At 35.1% G+C, this 18,504-nt stretch overlaps 1 protein-coding gene across 1 annotated transcript; it reads left to right on the plus strand.

Annotated features, from left to right (window-relative positions):
- The first annotated feature begins 5,503 nt into the window (after window positions 1-5,503).
- Window positions 5,504-13,095, plus strand: LOC126964585 (uncharacterized). The gene is made up of 5 exons (XM_050807782.1): window positions 5,504-5,725; window positions 7,904-7,990; window positions 8,412-8,597; window positions 9,857-9,986; window positions 11,468-13,095. The coding sequence occupies exons 1-5, from the start codon at window positions 5,723-5,725 to the stop codon at window positions 11,536-11,538; spliced, it is 477 nt and encodes a 158-aa protein (XP_050663739.1). The 5' UTR covers window positions 5,504-5,722; the 3' UTR covers window positions 11,539-13,095.
- The last annotated feature ends 5,409 nt before the right edge of the window (window positions 13,096-18,504 follow it).

Below are 18,504 nucleotides of genomic sequence, written 5' to 3' on the forward strand. Positions count from 1 at the left end.
CTTCGCATACCGTGGACGGCTAAAAGAACAAATAAGTCTATCCTGGAGCAACTTCGTATTGGCACTAGATTGTCCACATTCTGCTATCAAAAGATCTTGGGGTATTTTGACTACATTGCCGGACGCCTTCCCAGTAATTTAGACAAACTGATAGTCATAGGAATGGTGGAGGGCAAAAGACCACGCGGACGATCACCTAGCTGCTGGTCGGAACAGATCAAGGCACTCCTACCACTTACGACCGCAATAAGGAAGGCTGCGTATCGAAAAAAGTGCTTTAGTGACCAATTTACAAAAACTTTGAACTACGGACACGACCTTCAGAAGAATGCGACCCAGAAGAATAGGAAGTATACATTTACTCACAGCTTTTCCAAAGAGAGGTTGTTAACTCAAACTAAAATAATTTACATTCAAATACGCTTAACCTTTACGATTTTCTATCTACTATATTATGTTCGAAAAAAGTAGCCCGTGAGAACATAATACAAGATATCATATAATCACCAGAAGTAGTACAGGCGTGTTATCCGCCCTTTAGAAAGGGACTCGGTTTGTATCGTCCTGGAAACACCGCACAAGGAAACTCTTTGCACAGTTTGGTTGTACGTGGCAGAAAGTTCTTGGAAAATCGTGTGGTGTCGAATCAAAAACTGTGGTGAAACACAACACATTCAAATGGTGAGGATGATATCCAAGATTGTGGTAAGTCAGTAGAGGAGTAACGAAGGTGGAATTCGGGTGGTCTGGTGTTCCCGTGATAAATGCGGTAGAAGACACACAATGAAGTGACGTCTGTACGCAACGATAAGTGATCGAGCCATTTGTAGGACACTTGATCTCCGACAAGTTGAAGCAGAGCTACGTTGCATTCGGTTAAATGGGTCGATCTGATACTAAGGTGCATCAGATCAGGGGTGAGAGCAATAAATACTCTGTGCGAACCTGCGCTTTGTATGCGCTAGAATGTGCTCTATTTTTGACCCCAGTTTCTTTGAAGTCAACTGACCTTTCTCTTTCAGATGACAGCAATATTGGCGTACTCTCGAGATTTCAATATACAGTGTTCTAATACCAGGAGAGACTTAGGAGAGTGTTGTCGAAGATTGATGATGGGGTCATCAACAAATGGGGTAAAAAATGGGGGACAAGGTTTCTTTAGCTTTACACCGCGACATTCTCAGAAGACCTAAAGGTGGTCTATATATACGATATCTCCGGTATTGTCACCTGCATAACAATGTAATATGTAAAAATGATGCATATTGATATATTGTGACGCCAGTTTTGCAATTTTTTAACTTTAGGTACTATTTATTTTGGTAGCGCGTGTGTCTTTTGTATCGCGGCGCTGACAATTTCGATTTTTCTTGAATCCCGGATGGTACTAACTGCAATATAAGGCACTGCAGGCATAATATCACTTACAATACAAGGTTATCACTTACATTACAAAGGTGAGTGGTCTTTCAGATGCGGTTAAAGTATCTCTACACATTATAAAACAAAGTCCTTTGCCGCGTCTGTCTGATCGCGGTAAACTCAAAAACTACTGCACCGATTTTCAAGCTGTTATCACCAATGGATAGCGGGATTCTCGAGAAAGGTTTTCGTATATAATTTGTTAAGTTTTTATACGTATTTTTGTATACATTAACGATATTTGTTGGAGGTGTCGGAAAAATATAATCCGTCTGGGAGCTATCAACGAAAACGCTGTCTAAACCCTTTGAGATATAATAAAATCATGTAAGGTGGAATTGTGTATCTTAAATAGCTCTACAGGAAAGTCCACTGTGGCATATGTCTATCTCATAGGGATAACATACTATATCCATTTTAATTCTTTAAAAAAATTAGCAATTCGGATAATACCCAACACAGTGCCGCGACACCTATCGTTATGCGACGTAAACTTGAGATTATTTCAACCTACAACACGCTTACATAGTGACAAGTGTATGAAAATCCAGAAAATTCGATCAGATGTCGCTGTAAATGGTGGAAGTAAAACATCTCATAACAATATAATAATATGGTTTCATACAACGCAACTTAGTACATTTATACGTCTAGATTGCCTATGACAGCTTTTTTTTATGATAATAAGACGCCCTGCCCATAGCAATGCAGTGCCGCTCAGGATTCTTGAAAAACCCAAAAATTCTGAACGGCCGCGGCACCACAATTGCGCTCGTCAACTTGCGACATAAGATGTTAAGTCTCATTTGCCCAGTAACTTCACTAGCTACGGTGCCCTTCAGACCGAAACACAGTAATGGTTACACATTACTGCTTCACGGCAGAAATGGGCGTTGTTGTGGTACCCATTATCTAGCCGGCATCCTGTGCAAAGGAGCCTCCCACTTGTAAAGCTGTGAAAACGTCTAAAAAATAGATTTTAGAACTAAACTCTATTTTGAGCAATTCACGCACACTAACACTAAGTGTCATACAAATCGCGAGTGTAAGACTTAGCCTGTCACGCACACATTAATATTCCTGGCCTGTTTTTGTCTGTTTTCTAACAGCAAGAGACTCTATCTAGACGTATAAATTTTCTAAGCTACGCAATATGAATAGTATCAGTTCGTGTTGTTTCATATTATGGAAAAGTGTATTTAAAAAACCGATTTTATATTTATGAAATGATTCTCAGATTGTTCCAATTGTAAAAAAAAAATCGTAGCATTTTTGGTATTTTTTTTTTTCAAAAGTGGAACTGATAATCAAGTTACGTCCAAAGATATGAGTTGGTCCATATACTGTGGGTTACCACAGTAACAATAAAAAAATAGGAAAATCCAAAAGTGCACGCCTCGAACGCTCATGCTATATTTTTTTTAAAAGTTAAATTTCGAACAAAATCGAATCACCTGCGTTTTTTTATAAAAAAAAACGTTTAGGCCTACAGTAGTGATTTTCGAAAGGAACCTTCTCTGCTTAATTCTGAAAATTGTGAACAAACAAGTCGTTTCGTCAAGTCGTTCTCAAGATGTCCATACCACGGCGTGTTTTTGAATCACAGACTAATGTCGTAATAATCGGACGTCCACGATAATGTTTTTTATTTATTTTTTTTTATATTAATAAGTATTCCACAACTTAAAAAAAGTATCAGTATTATTCATAAGTGTGTGACCTTGACAAGTCGTTTATAAAGCACAACCTTGCCGCTTCGCGTTCGAGGCGTGCAAAAACATTCACTCGAATTTATGTAGGCGTTCTCCTATAAATACCTTACGACGGACAGATGGCCGGTGGGGCAGAAAAATCCTCGATTGGCGACCATGTACCGGAAGACGCTGTGTTGGTAGGCCCCCACAAGATGGACCGACGATCTGGTCAAGATCGCCGGAATACGTTGGATTAAGGCAGCGCAGGACCGATCGTCGTGATGATCTTTGGGGGAGGACTTTATGCAGCATTGGACGTCTTCCGGCTGACGATGAATGATGAAAGCTTATAATTAAAAAAAAAAATCTAACAGAAAGCATTTTCCATATTAAATTCGCTTCTCTTCGAAAGTTAATATTAAACTATAACCGTTAAAAATCTATATTAATAATAAGTGCTTTAGCCTGTAAAGGGCCGGCCATATCTGAAATCTATATCTATCTATAGCAAATGAATCGAACATTCTAGGAACTTTAATACCAAATCCCCTACAGCGATTAGCAGTAAAACTATATAGGTTACAGTAATAGGTCAGTGTCTCCAATCAATACATGTCTTACCAACGATGGAGGCTATTCTATTATTTGTTGAGTACGACAGGGATCGATCAGAACTCTCGCTCTGCGCAAGGCTGGTGCAGCCTCTCTTAAGGGGAAGCCTTCATTTTTCGGTAGGGTCGATAAATATCGTTAATGAAATATAACAGATTTTATTGTGCTATCAAACATTGGATCACCATTGAGTGAGAAAATAAGAAAGAAAGAACAATTAAGGATTGAGATATTAAATAAATCAACATTTGTGAAATCTTTATTATAGAAGTCTGTGGAACGATATATGAATTACGTGTATAGTGCTTACAACATCGACGATATTATACAGGTAGTCCCAGAAAGAATGGATAATCCTGAAGCGTCCAATAATACAAATATCAAGGCGCTCAACAAAAACACCCTAAAAAAGCCAATGGGTGCACACATTATGAAGTTTTAAAAAAAAATAAGTTATTATTCACCTTACTGTACTTTCATCATGTCACGTCATGAACACCACGGCCGCAAATTAATGAAATTTATTGCGTTTTTGATGTTATCTTATTCCTCACAGACAGTCTTATTAGAAATACAGTAAATAATTACCTTTATTTGCCCATTTCATACCCATTAATTGAGTACCATTATATGTATATTATCCATTCTTTCTGTATAATAAATAGTGGCTTTGTACGTGAGGAGCGTTCTGGAAGACGAATTCAAGAAACAAATGACAGCCTGCTCAGCAACAACTACAAGTCAACTAGGTTATTCAACATTTTGTAAAGTTTGTTTGTACATTAATTTTATAATAAGGAGCTTTCTTCCACGTACTACGAAGCTGTGGAATGAGCTTCCTTGTGCGGTGTTTCCGGGACGATACGACATGGGTACCTTCAAAAAAAGTGCATACATCTTCCTTGAAAGTCGGAAACGCTCCTGTGATTCTTCTGGTGTTGCAAGAGAATGTGGGCGGCGGTGATCACTTAACACCAAGTACGCTTGTTTGTCCTTCTATTCCATAAAAATAAAAGGTGAAAATGATTTGGTCTTGAGGACAAAATCAATTAATTTATATGTACAATTTGAATAATACATCCATGATATGTATTCATATAAAAAAATCGAGGATATATGGAACTTCTCCATAGATCATCCCGTGCGTAAGACAACACGAGAGTGCGTAATACCGATTTCCGTGACGGCATCGGTTGATTTAACTGCTAACATGCATTATGTGTTTATCATAAAATATGCTAAATCAAACCTTTAGTTAATTCTATTCTTAGAAACTGAGTTCCACCTTCGCAGGACACGTCACCAATTAGTATATCATCCCCACCATCTGGATGTGTGGTGGACCTCCACAGAGCGGTTTTAAAGGAGCTTTCTTCCATATACTACAGCTTTGGAATGAGCTCCCTTGTGCGGTGTTTCCGGGGCGATACGACATGGGTACCTTCAAAAAAAGCACGTACACATTCCTTATAGGCCAGCAACGCACCTGTGATTCCACTGGTGTTGCATGAGAATGTGGGCGGCGGTGATCACTTAACCTCATGTGACCCGACCCATAGGCTCATGTCCTCCTTTTCCATAAAAAAACGGATTCCTGTCAAACTTCTAAGCTTCGAATTAAAAATCACAATTCAAACAACCTCGCCTAAGACAAAATAATCGTAAATTTTAATAGCAGTATTAATAAAACAACGATAAGCAACAAAGGGTCTCCCCCTTAAGTCTACGAGGAACTTCCAAGCTAAATTGAACTTATAATCGTCCCAGTTGACACAATCATGTCCCAAATGTGTTCTAGGTAACTGTGCGAGATAGATACGGAACCCGTGTTGTGAAACTATCAATTATTGTTATAATTTAATATATTTCTGTGTTTATAAAAGTTTTATGTGTTATTAAGGATAAAAAAGCCTCTTCCGTACCTTCAGATAAAGTTTATCGTCACCCTCTTTATAACGTTATAAAAAGTATTACTTGGATAATTTACTTCCAGAATGGTAAGTTTAATATCACATATTATAACGCTTATAAAAAAACTAACTGATCTCAAAAAAATACTTGGATTTTTTAAATTTATAAACTTTCATATGCATTAAGTTAAAAGCAGTTATTTTGTTATAGGCAATTCAATCTTATTTATGTGTTTGTCTAGTTTTAATTTTACAACATAAATTGAGATCTATACTGAGATCTATAGAGTATACTTAGACTTTGCTCAGACTTTACTTACGTAAAACTTAGTTGAGTGTGATAAAACGCGAACTTGGCTTTGTATTACCTTAAGCCCAGTATAATTTCAGCTGTCAAATTACTACAAAAACGAAATCAAAGATTATGCTAAGCTTACACTCAGCTAAGTATTACATAAGTAAAGTCTGAGCAATGTCTAAGTACGCTCTGTAGATCTCAGCCTAACATTCGAGAAAGTCAGCCATAGGACATCCGATCCCTTAAAGAAGTGACAGCTCAGATCCGCCTATTTCCATAAATTCCCTGGACTTCAAAATTATCAGTCATATTAACGAAAGCCACTTCTCTCTACACGGCCAAACTATGGGCTTTGTGAGAGTTTTTCAAGTGAAACCAGATTTCTTACATGGTATGCACCGGCCTATGAGAGTTGAAAAGATCGCGGCATGGGATAAAATCAACGAATGATGGATCAAGATTATTTTGTGGATGAACTTTGACAGGTTCATCAGCGGTGTCTTAACATGGTCATCAAGGACGGATTGTAAGACTAAGAGCAGCTGTCGAAAGCGGTCAGAACTAAATGAACAAAACGGATAAATCAAAAGCTGGTAGCACTGATTGGTACAACTACCTTCGTATTAAAATATCCATATACACATCCTCTGTAGAGACACAAACATTGTTAATTGGAAGCAAAATAAATCAAATTATCAATATACTATCCACTGATTCTCAAGGAATAATGAAAAACTTGAAGAATTTAGGCACTGGACCTAATTATGACATCATAGCAAAGCTGATCTCGGGTAGCTTTAAGCCAAGGCCTGTAACAATCATAGACATCTACGAATCCTTGCAGGTCTTCTCTCTGGCCATTGTAAGCTTAGAAGCAGCTTGCTAGCAGTAGCTCAAATTAGTTTTAATGAATCCGCGCGATTCTGCCGCGTGACTACTGTAGACCCGAAACACATTCTACTACCTTACCTTATACTACTTTGAAACACGCCTCTTAAAGCAGAAGTTTTGAGCACATGATTAAAAACTCCAGCAGAGCAAAGGCACCTAGGTCTTTATAGCACCCTCGTTCCCCACATGTTCTACGGTATAAGAATTTATGGACATACGTCTGAGCACATGTAGGGGGCACAATACATATTCAGATTTAATTCCTTCAAACCCCAAACACAGTATGTGTTTGATTATTATTAAACGCGAAGTAAGGTTATGCCAAATTTAAACCTTTTTGTCTTTATCTTAACTTTGTCACTACAGGATTACATGAAAGGGAGAAGTAATTTTAAATTTGGAGTAACTTTGATAAAAGCTAAATAGGAACACGTATTCCAATCTGCTGACTTGTACCCCCTTATTCATAATATCTGCTAACTTAAAGCATTGCTAATTCTCACTCTGTCTTCTTCAATTGACCTAAGTCAGAATCACTCCTTAGCGGCTGTTTTAAGTTAGCGGACCATTATGAATAAGGGGGTTAGGGTTTAGTACCAGCTGGCATCGAGGACGTTTGTTGGCACTGCAATAGTAATGAGAGTATTCGGTCAACCCCAACAGCAGTGTCGTCTGAATATTTGGTAGAGGGATCTCATGTTATTGTTTCGACCCAGTATTATAGTATAGAGTGCTGAGTTTAACTCCAGTAGGTCTCTCGACTCTCCCGTACATAATAAGACTGTGCATTGTTATACTTTCGTAGTATATCTACTGCAAGTCGTAAATATACAAGCCCTCTTCAAAATATGTAACATATACCTCGGTTAGATACAGGAAATATTTATGTAGGTTGACCAATAAGGCAAAAAGTTTCGTTCATTATACACATACGAAACTTACGTTTTAGTTCATTTGTGAAGCTTCTTAATTATTCTGATACAGTCAACGGTGGTAAATTATCTAACATGCAAATGTATTACTTTTTACATTAATTTAAATAATAATGACCTACAATAACTGTTCATATTTTTCAGGCTAGAATGGAGCTACCAATTTTGGATAAATTTTGTTTTATTTTCCACCTGAAGACCGGTTGTGTAGTTATGGGGATCGTCAATTCAGTATGTATATATTTAATGCTTTTTATTAGTAGATAAGTAACATCAGATTATGGGTATCACAGCGGTGCCTGATTCTGCCGTGAAGCAGTAATGTGTAAGTATTACTGTGTTTCAGACTGAAGGGCGCCGTAGCTAGTGAAATTACTGGGAAAATGAGACTTAACTACTTATGTCTCAAGGTGACGAACGCAATTATTTTTACGCAGAATTTTTGGGGTTTCTTAACAATCCTGAGCGGCACTGCATTGTAATGGGCAGGGCGTATTAAATACCAGCTGTAGCAACATCCTGCTCGTCTCGTCCCTTATTTTCATAAAAAAAAATATTAAGATTTTAGTCTTTCCGCGTTCACACGTGGAATGTCACTATGTGATATTTAAAACTGGTGTATTTATCTTCACATACTTACACGTATTTTCAGATCCTAACCTTCGTGCTGGCTGTGATCCTGATAACATTTGCGGTGGACATAAAGAGTGCATCAGAGAAACGTGAGGACATTGACTCCGGCATGTCTTCTGTCATGTACACAATAGTAATACTACTGGTGGTTCTGCTGTTTGTGAAGTTCCTCTTGGAGCTGGTGTTCATCTACGCTGTGTATAAGGTATGAGACTCTAGGAAAAATCAAAAGTTATTTAATTAATTATTTAATAATTAATATAGTTTGCAAGAAATATTCATGGGTAAAGATGTTAATAAGTTGAATGTGGGCACATAGTTCGACGGACGGATGGCCTTTGGAGTAGTAAAGTCCTCGAATGGCGACCGTGTAATGGAAGACGCAGTGTTGTTAGGTATTTCCACGACGATCGGTCCTGAGCTGCCCTCATCCAACGTATTCCGGTTATCTTGACCAGATCGTCGGTCCATCTTGTTAGGATGCCTTTGTCCAGCAGTTGTCGTCTTCCGGCTGATGATGATAATGATGAAAGATGCTAAAGATTTATGAGGTTGGTATATGTTTTAACCGACACGCATTACTCTTCGGTTTTATCTAATTTTACTATATTTACAATACTATGATTACCTAGGTACATTAAATTAAAACTATCATTACGGGGAAGGGTACAAAGAATACTGGCAGCATTCCTGCGTTGGATAGCTAGGCTGATCCGTAGATAGAAATAGCTACCAGCGCTTGGGCTGCCAGTAGCCCTATTGAGGTGCGAAGATAGTACTTTGTACATTCTTGTACATTCATACTGATACTTTAAATAAAACATGAAGTCGTTCTTATAAAAGTTTGATTTTTTTTATAGTCAGCTTTTATAGTCGTTTTACAGCTGAAATTATGCTGAGACAGTGTCAGCTAAGGTAGGTTTGTAACTAAATACATAGATATAGGTAAGATGTGCTTGAGTAGCACGCGCGACGTGAAGATCGAGAGGCGAGAGCGGGCCGCGGCGGGAGGATTCCATAAATAACAATAATCGTTACTACATACTAGAATTAGATTCATTAATTAAATTGTGTAAACATACGCAATTATTTTTATACTTTTTAGTGCATATTATATCTATTATTTGGGATAGTTTTTTGAAGTCAGTTGTTTTTTTGGTAAATTTTGCAATACATTTTAACTATCTTTCTATTTGTCCATAATGTGTAAAAGTTTTGTCTTATTTCACTCAATAATCCTAACTATTACAGCATGCTGACAGACGCTATAGCTATACTATAGCAAAGATATAGTAACCGTAAGAGAACCTCTCTTGCCCATCGGGTAAGGAATCCTAAAATGGCGACCATTTCTTTTATGACCAAAAAATTGATGTAATTCAGAACAAATTTTATGTAACATACTTTGTGTTATTTATTTACCAATCATAAAGCAATATAAGAAACCTATGTATAAATTTTCAGGAGAAATGTGGCATAATAAAGAAGTACTGCATCTTCTGGATCGTGTTCCTGGTGCTCTTCATCATCAGCTTCCTAAAGACCTTATTCCACATGGGAGCTGGCCATGTCATTGCACAAATACTGTTCCTAGGTACCTATATTTATTATTATTACTATTTTAATATTTATTTCGAGCGAAAGATTATAGGTCCCCCACAAAATGGACCGACGATCTGGTCAAGATCACTGGAATACGTTGGATGAGGGCAGCGCAGGACCGATTGTCATGGAGATCTTTGGGGGAGGGCTTTCTCCAGCAATGGACGTCTTCAGGCTGAAATGATAAATAATCATGATGATTATAAGGCGATGTATATTTGGGGACTCCTTAAACAGCATGCCGGCTAAATTGTGGGTACCACAACGGCGCCTATTTCTGCGGTGAAGCAGTAATGTGTAAGCATAATTGTTATTCGGTCTGAAGGGTGCCGTAGCTGCTGATATTACTGGGCAAATGAGATTTAACATCTTATGTCTCAAGGTGACGAGCGCAATTGAAGTGCCGCTCAGAATATTTGGGTTTTGCAAGAATCCTGAGCGGCACTGCATTTTATATATTATATTTTATTATTACACACGAGAATTTTATATATTAGATATATATAGATATGGAGATAGATATGGAGAGGCAATGTAGTATAGTGTGAACTATGTGTGTATTTTATTATTAAGTTATCATCGTGTTAGTTACTAGCGTATTTTTCACCGCAGTATATTAAGCATGATTAGAAACAATTTAAAGGAACCTTTTATCGCGTACACATTCCAAAGGTCCAGCAACGCAAAAGTGCACTTTTGCAACACCGGAAAAATCAAAGAGCGTTGATATTCTTTAATATCAGGGTCCCCTGATATTCTTTTTACTTTCGTTCGTCATCCTCTTCCATAGAAAAAAAAAACAAATAAAGTCACACCAACATCTCACTATGCCTTCAAAAGCCAAAAAGTCGTCTCCGGCGCAATCAAATATTGATACAGGAGAGATGTCATTTACATTTTGTGAGTTAGACAGATTTACCAAAAATGTTTCTTTTTATGGTTCTACAAATGTGTAGTTATTCACAGCTTAGATCATTTATACGTCTAGATAGACTATGACAGCTGTGAAAACGTCGAAAAAAATTATGTTTAGAACTAATCTCTATTTTGAGGAATTCACGCACAGTAACACAAAGTATTAACAAATCGCGAGTGTAAGATACAGTTTGTCACGCACACCAAACTAATATTCCTAGCCTGTTTTTATCTGTTGTTTAACAGCAAGAGACTCTATCTAGACATATTGATTATCTAAGATTCACAGTATAATATGACTTTTTGAAGAAAACGCAACTGCAACGTCGTCGCAAAATTCGAAATAGGTCCATTCATTAGTTTTTGGGTTTTGCAAGGACATACATACAGACAAAAGGACGAACATAAAAACAGATACAATTTTATTATTATTATGTATTTATATGTATAATGAAAATGAGATCTTTTTCATCAATTATTATTTCATACATTAAATAGTTCATACAGTTTAGTTATAGTTTCATACAGTAATAATATAGTTATATTTTTTTATTTCAGCTGAAAATTTTTACTTTATCGTCGTCATTCGAAGTTATCTTCTCTCCATCAACGAAGACGGAGTTCTGTAAGTTATATCTCATTTAACTTACAAAGATTCACTACCATTATCAATAATTATAAAAATCATAGAAGTTGTGATTTTTTATTTTGATACAGTATATTTTAATTACCTCTCGTTAAAAATAACTGGTTGTGAATCTATGTTGTGATGACTTAACAACAAGTCATTATCGAATCTATTAATAATTTTTTTTTATTCAAAGTAGGATTCTAAATCACTAAGTGAAAACAATACATTTCGCCTCAGACCCGAGAGGAACAGGTGCAAAAAAGCAGCGGGCTTGTTTTTTAAATAGAATTTAATTTCAGTAGAATTTAGCAATTAAACAGCCTGAGGGTGGTCGTTCCATTCTCAAGGTTGTGGTATCATTAATATCGATAATAACGATAACCAACCCATCGATAAAAAAACTCGATTCGAACGACAGTTACGAATTATTGTTGATAAACCAATTATAAAAGATTTATACCCATTTGACCCCATCCTCATCACCTATTTAGAGTGAAACCCACGCTTTTCTGTTCATACGGATCATAGTTACTCATCCCTTTCTTCACGGTCAAAGTCTTTATATATAGACAGATTATATTTATGTATAGACAGATTGCAAGACAAGTCTCTTAACATACCTATAAACCTATTTGTAATTTAGTTTAGTATAAGCAGTTCCCAAGTTCCTACGTATCCGAGTATTATCGAAAATCAACGCACTTTGTACTTTTCAATAATAAGAATCCATTAAGTCAATACATCGATAATTTTCGTATTTCCACGAACTAACATAGTCAACTCAATTGCACCTTTTGAATATTAGATATTGTTTTTATAAATATAATAATATTATCTGTCTTTCTCCCATAATACAAATATAATATTATTTTCCTATTATCGTGCGCAAAGTTAAAATCGAACTTGCGCATGCATTTGTGTTCGCAAAGTACCACTTTCCCACACGTTGACAAGAGCTTGCGGGAATGTAGCTGAGCGTGCGGGAATGTGGTGAGCGTGCTTGCGACACAGTCTCCCCGAGCCCGAGCGCTCTTGCTCGCGCCGGTTTGTTTACATCTTTGTCGTCGTCTGGAAAGGATCTGTCAAAACGTGCGCCCCTCCCCCCCCCCCCCCCCCGAGGGGGGCCTCTTCCAAGCGCCCCAACGCCACCGTTCTATACGTTCCAATTATTTAAAAAATTTGTAGTGGTCGAACTTTGCGCAACATTATGGGAAAAATAGTATACGATACTTTGCGCACTCGTAACGTTATGTACCTACTATTTTGAATTGCCAATTTTTTTTGAGAGGTCATAAACATATGGAACTGAGTAATAAAATTTCATATCTACGAAATATCATAAAATATAGGTTAAATTACCTGCATATCAAAGAGTTTTTATATTATACTAATATTAAATAACATATCAAAATGACAATATTGTAAAATTTTTTAATATTATTAATTTTAATTTATAGGAAATTATTTATCAATGTTTTAATTATTGTATTGTAAGAAAATGTATAGAAGCTACTGTCCGACTACTCACTACACTGTTAACTGTGAACCCACTGAAATAAATGACCTTATATGTATTTTGCATTATGTAATACATTAGTAACAACAGATTAATAGAGACTATTTATTGTACATACTTTATTAAAAGTTTACTGCTCTATCAACTTCTTATATCATTTATACGTCTAGATAGACTATGACAGCTATGAAAACGTCGAAAAAAAAAATTTAGAATGAACCTCTGTTTTGAGCAATTCACGCAACTACGCAACACTAACACAAAGTTTCATACAAATAGTGTGTAAGTGAGTGTAAGACACGTAGCTTTTCACGCACACTAAGCTAATATGACCTGTTTTTATCAGTTGTCTAACAGCAAGAGGCACTATCTAGACGCATAAATTATCTACGATAGACTTATTAACATTATGTTATTTTTTATGTACTTACAATGATAATAATTTTATATAAAGATTAAGTAGCAACAAAATAAATTATTTATAAATTTTCAATTAGAGTTTAAGACGTCCAAAAATATTCAAAAAGTGTTTTATCTTCTACAAACATTTAAGTAGACAGGGTTGTCAAATATTACGAAATGTACTTTACTATAGTTTTTTTTATTCTAATTATTTACGTGTTCATACTTGTTATAAAATATATAACTAAGATATTTATCTTGGTTAAATTGTATACACTGGCCTGTATAAATACCACTGGACAGGCTATTCCTATATGTTTGACATGAAATTTTCTGGGCCTATTTGAGGCGCCACTCGCGAGCGTCCAGAGAACAAATTTTGACGTATACTACAAAAGGCTGCGAAGGAACGTACAAATACTCTGAAGTAAATTCGTTCGGTTTCCGTGTATACTATTTTTTTTGTAAATAAATTTCCCGCCATCTATCGATGTTTGCTGAGGTTGTCATCACTAGTTTTAATACTGCAGACTCTCGCTACATGGCCAACAGCGCCAAAATGGCGAATATCAAACAGGCACAAAAGCACTTTGACAGCCGCTAGTCCAGTGGTATATAGTAGAGGTCAGTGATTGTATTGCATTGATTATGTCTGTGTATACACACACATGCGTCATAAACTTAATATACTAGCGTAATAGACAAACACTCTCCTCATTACGGCGAGACTAAATTTAAAATGTTCATGTGTGCTAGATTTACAGATGTGTTAGTGAGTTTGTGAAGTGTGTAGTATTTTGCCAATCCCTATGACAAATATCGATAAACGGCGGTACATAATATTTAATTTGATAACACATATTTTTAAATTAGTAATTATCTTTACAAAATAGAATGTTTACCGCGTATGTAAGATGTAATACATAATATTTTAGTAAATATGTTTTACGAAAATTAGCACAACGAAAGCAAAAAAAGAAGAATGGTATATAACCTTAAACTGGTTCTTTATTTGGATTGCTACTGTAAATAACAACACAATCTAAAAACAGAATACGACACCATTTTATCTTTTAATAATTACCCGTTAAAACGTTAAAAAATTACGATAAAACAAAAATTAAAACGCGGTCCAATTTGACAAGAGACTAATGGACACTAAATTGTTTCAAAACGGTTTCACGGTCCATCTATTCCATCTCTTTCTCACACCTAGGTTTTTGTGTAAGGACAGTTATCTCACTCTTTTTTTTTGTTTGTCTATTACGGTAGTATACTAAGTTTATGTTATGTGTAAGCTAAGTTTTGATGATATGAGAATTGATGTAACAAATCTTGTAAATTGTCATGTATTTAGAGGCAACATTTAAATCATTTATACTTCTAGATAGACTGTGACAGCTGTGAAAACGTCGAAAAAATTGAGGTTGATAGTAATCCTCTTTTTTGAGCAATGCACTAAGACAAAGTGACATACAAATCGCGAGTGTAAGACGTAGCTTGTCACGCACACTACAGTAATAAACCTGGCCTGTTTTCATCGGTTCTATCTAAATGTATAAATGATCTAAGGAGGATGATTTCTGTTATATTTCCACACGATCGATTTCCACTGTTTTCTCCTTGATTTTATTATTATTATAATATTATGTACTTGGTTGGTTCCGATTTTTAATTTTTTTAATGATACACGTCGTGCATTACCGAGATAAACACACAGAAAACCCGAATAACATACAAAAATAATTGTGAAATCTATTTTTTGGCCTGAATTATAAAAACAGAACGTTTCTATAGTTATTATATTTTTTTATAAAAATATTTATACATGTACTATAGAGAGACACGGCAAGTTTAAGTCTTTAGAGTTTTCTATTTTTTTTTTCATGTTTCCTGAGTAGCTATGTAACTGGTCTTTAGTAAGGAAATAAATTCTGCCGGTGCAATGAAATACCAATTTGATCTGCAAAAAGTGGATTTCTGTTTCAATTCTGTTTTTTATTTCCGAATGTCTTGTGGAGCAACGAAGAGAAGTTATTCATGTGCTTAGAGAGCTCTACCTATAATATAGAGATCTATATATATGTAATAGATCTATATCTCTATAATATATAACAAATATTGTGGGCTTGTTAGATATGTTATAACCCAAAGAGTATAATAATATATAGGGAAAAGAGAGCCCTTTCTACGCATTATGAGCTGACTATTTGAAAACTAGTGCCATCTGGAGATTGGCCCCGAAAATAACTATATTATACTTTTTAATGTAGGTATTGCGATTTTTTACCATGTTGAAATTGCGCGTAGTTAGTTATTTAATTGTGTCACAACATAGAACATAAAGGATAGATTTAGTAGTGTAAATATGCAAAATGGATCACGAGAGCTACATACATGCGCATTTTATGCCCAGTCGGCAGTGACACAACTACAGAAAAGTTGAAAGGTTTCAAAGCGAGTGACAGCTGACAAAGCTTTATTTTCGGGCCAACTAACAGATGGCACTACAGTCTTCTGAAAACGTCACTTTAAGGCGTCTGTCCCACCACTGTTACAACCTCTCGTATGTACGGAACTCTTAACAAAAATATTATAATATTATTATAAGTAATAAATGTGTAGAAAACGTTAAAACGACAATAAGAGACCCTTTGCTTTAATTAGATAATAATATGAACGTTATTGAGAAGCGAATTGACATAATGTAATTCATTTATCTGTATAAGAATATTTAAAGGGCCACCAATCTTTAGAATATGTATTTAATGGTTATTAAGTTACTGAATTTCAAGCTATAATAAATAAATACTATAGACCTTACAAATTAAATTGGCATAGAGTTATTATACCTGAGGATAAACCAAGAATATGCAAAATGTTTACAAATAGACATTTTGCCTATGATTCATTTATTTGGACGTTTAACGTTTCCCGCGTTTATTTGCGAGGCTGGTTGACAGTTGGAAAACTTTAGAATTATCATTGTATTGACAGTGTTGTCAGCGACATAGTCAACATTTTGCATTTTATTTAGGTATAATTTTATACCAAGTATATTTGTAGGGCAGTAAATCTTTAAGAAATATTCTCTCCACGAAAAAAATATTTGATTGCATATAAGATTGAATAAACTTCAAAGTAATTTTACATCATGTTACATACTTCTATTATAGTTAGTTAAAATGCCGATGTGTAAATTATCCTGTTTTCTGTTTAAAAAAAAGCGGGACCAATAAAAGAAGTAATTTTTTAAGTAAGTACTTGAAATCTGAGGAATGAAAGGTACATACATAAATATATAGCCATACTTATTTATGATTGTAAAAATAATAATAAGTTTATAAGTATAGGGGGCGTCCATTAATTACGTAAGGTGTTCTAGGGGGAGGGGACCAACTTAAATCTATTTTTTACTCCATAATCCAACACGTTTACAGCCAAAACATTAATTTTTAAAGAATCTCGCGTGAGATTAGGGGGAAAGAGTTGAGGAAAATCTTGCGATATCTAACCAGGGGGGGTCCAAATATTCTCAAAAATGCCTCACGTAATTAATGGACGCCTACTAACAACTCATATTTGAAATCCACACAAATATTTTTTAATTAATTATTTACTCAAAACTTCTACAATTACTCAAAATCACAAGTAATTCTCGCTGTATTTAAATTCGCTTCACAATAACGTGGCATAAAGAAATGTGTATCCAATTATATTTAAATTAAAATTACATCGTTAAAAGATATTTATGTATAGCCTAGATGATTCTTGATGTCTATCCTATCTTCATATACTCTGTACTTTTCTATAAATATATCTTTTAGACACTTCTTTGGGCCTGTTCAAATATGTAAGAGCGGATTATTTTTGATAGAAATTATATTTAGCATAAGAAATTTATTTTAATAGCATCAAAAAAAAACTTGGGCCACGAAATATCTATAGAATTTTTTCTACATCTAGAATATACATTGACGAATAAATTAATTACAAACAGATTCCTTTGAAATAAGAGAAAAAGGATTTAAATTAGTATATTTAAAATATCTTATTACGGTACGGAACCAAAAATAAAGACATCACAATTTATTATCTTATAATATATATATATATATATCCAGTATCCTGATGTTGGTTCCCAGTAAACTCCTGAACTAATGAACGGATTTCAATAGGGACTACTTCGTGGAGTGCAGTTTAGTCCAACTTGAGAGATAGGATAGTTTTATATTTCGATTTGGGACCCATAGTTATTTTCATTTCCAATATTTGTTTTGTATGGACATTTTCTATTAGATAATTTATTGACGCATGGTTTGACAGCTCTGCTGTGAAACAATTTCATTATAACAACAGGGATCATATTTTGCGAAATAATTTTTGATGTTATGAAATATCAATGACAAATTCATAAAAAACAGTATATTTTTATTTAGTACAGAACAACGTTTGTCGGGACAAACCAATACTAATATATAATATTACATTCCCAGTCACATCTTGGATATAGTGTAATGGAATGCGTATAAGTAATTTATAAGGTCTAATTAGCGGAGGGGGCGCGGGAGGACGGGACAAGCGTAAATTGTACCAACTTGTGCACAAAGATAATTAATGTCATAACCAATGAAGATTCCGCGAAGGCCATTCGTGAACAAATTATAAAGAAGTATCCTAAATATATAACAATTAATCGGTTTTTTAAATACGCTTTTCTATAATATTATACAACAGATGCTATTCATATTGCGTAGTTACTATTTGAATGGGCCCTCCTACTTGTTAGATCAATTAAAATGCTTTAAATGTCGTCCTGTATGTTAAGATTTATAGAGGTTTTGATGTTTGTGATCGTTGTATATGTATACTGCTTGTTATATTAAGCAATTAAATTAAATTTAAAAATAAACATGTCGTTTTAAATCGAGTATCGTAATCGTAAGTTTTACCACTCTCCTAAGTTTTATGGCGCTCTTCCGCAGTGCGGTTTTCAAAAACTCTCTTCCACTTTTAATTAAAAACTATGAAATGAACTTCTTTGAA

This window comes from Leptidea sinapis, chromosome 5 (assembly GCF_905404315.1).
Source record: "Leptidea sinapis chromosome 5, ilLepSina1.1, whole genome shotgun sequence".
NCBI classification, from domain to species: Eukaryota; Metazoa; Arthropoda; class Insecta; order Lepidoptera; family Pieridae; genus Leptidea; species Leptidea sinapis.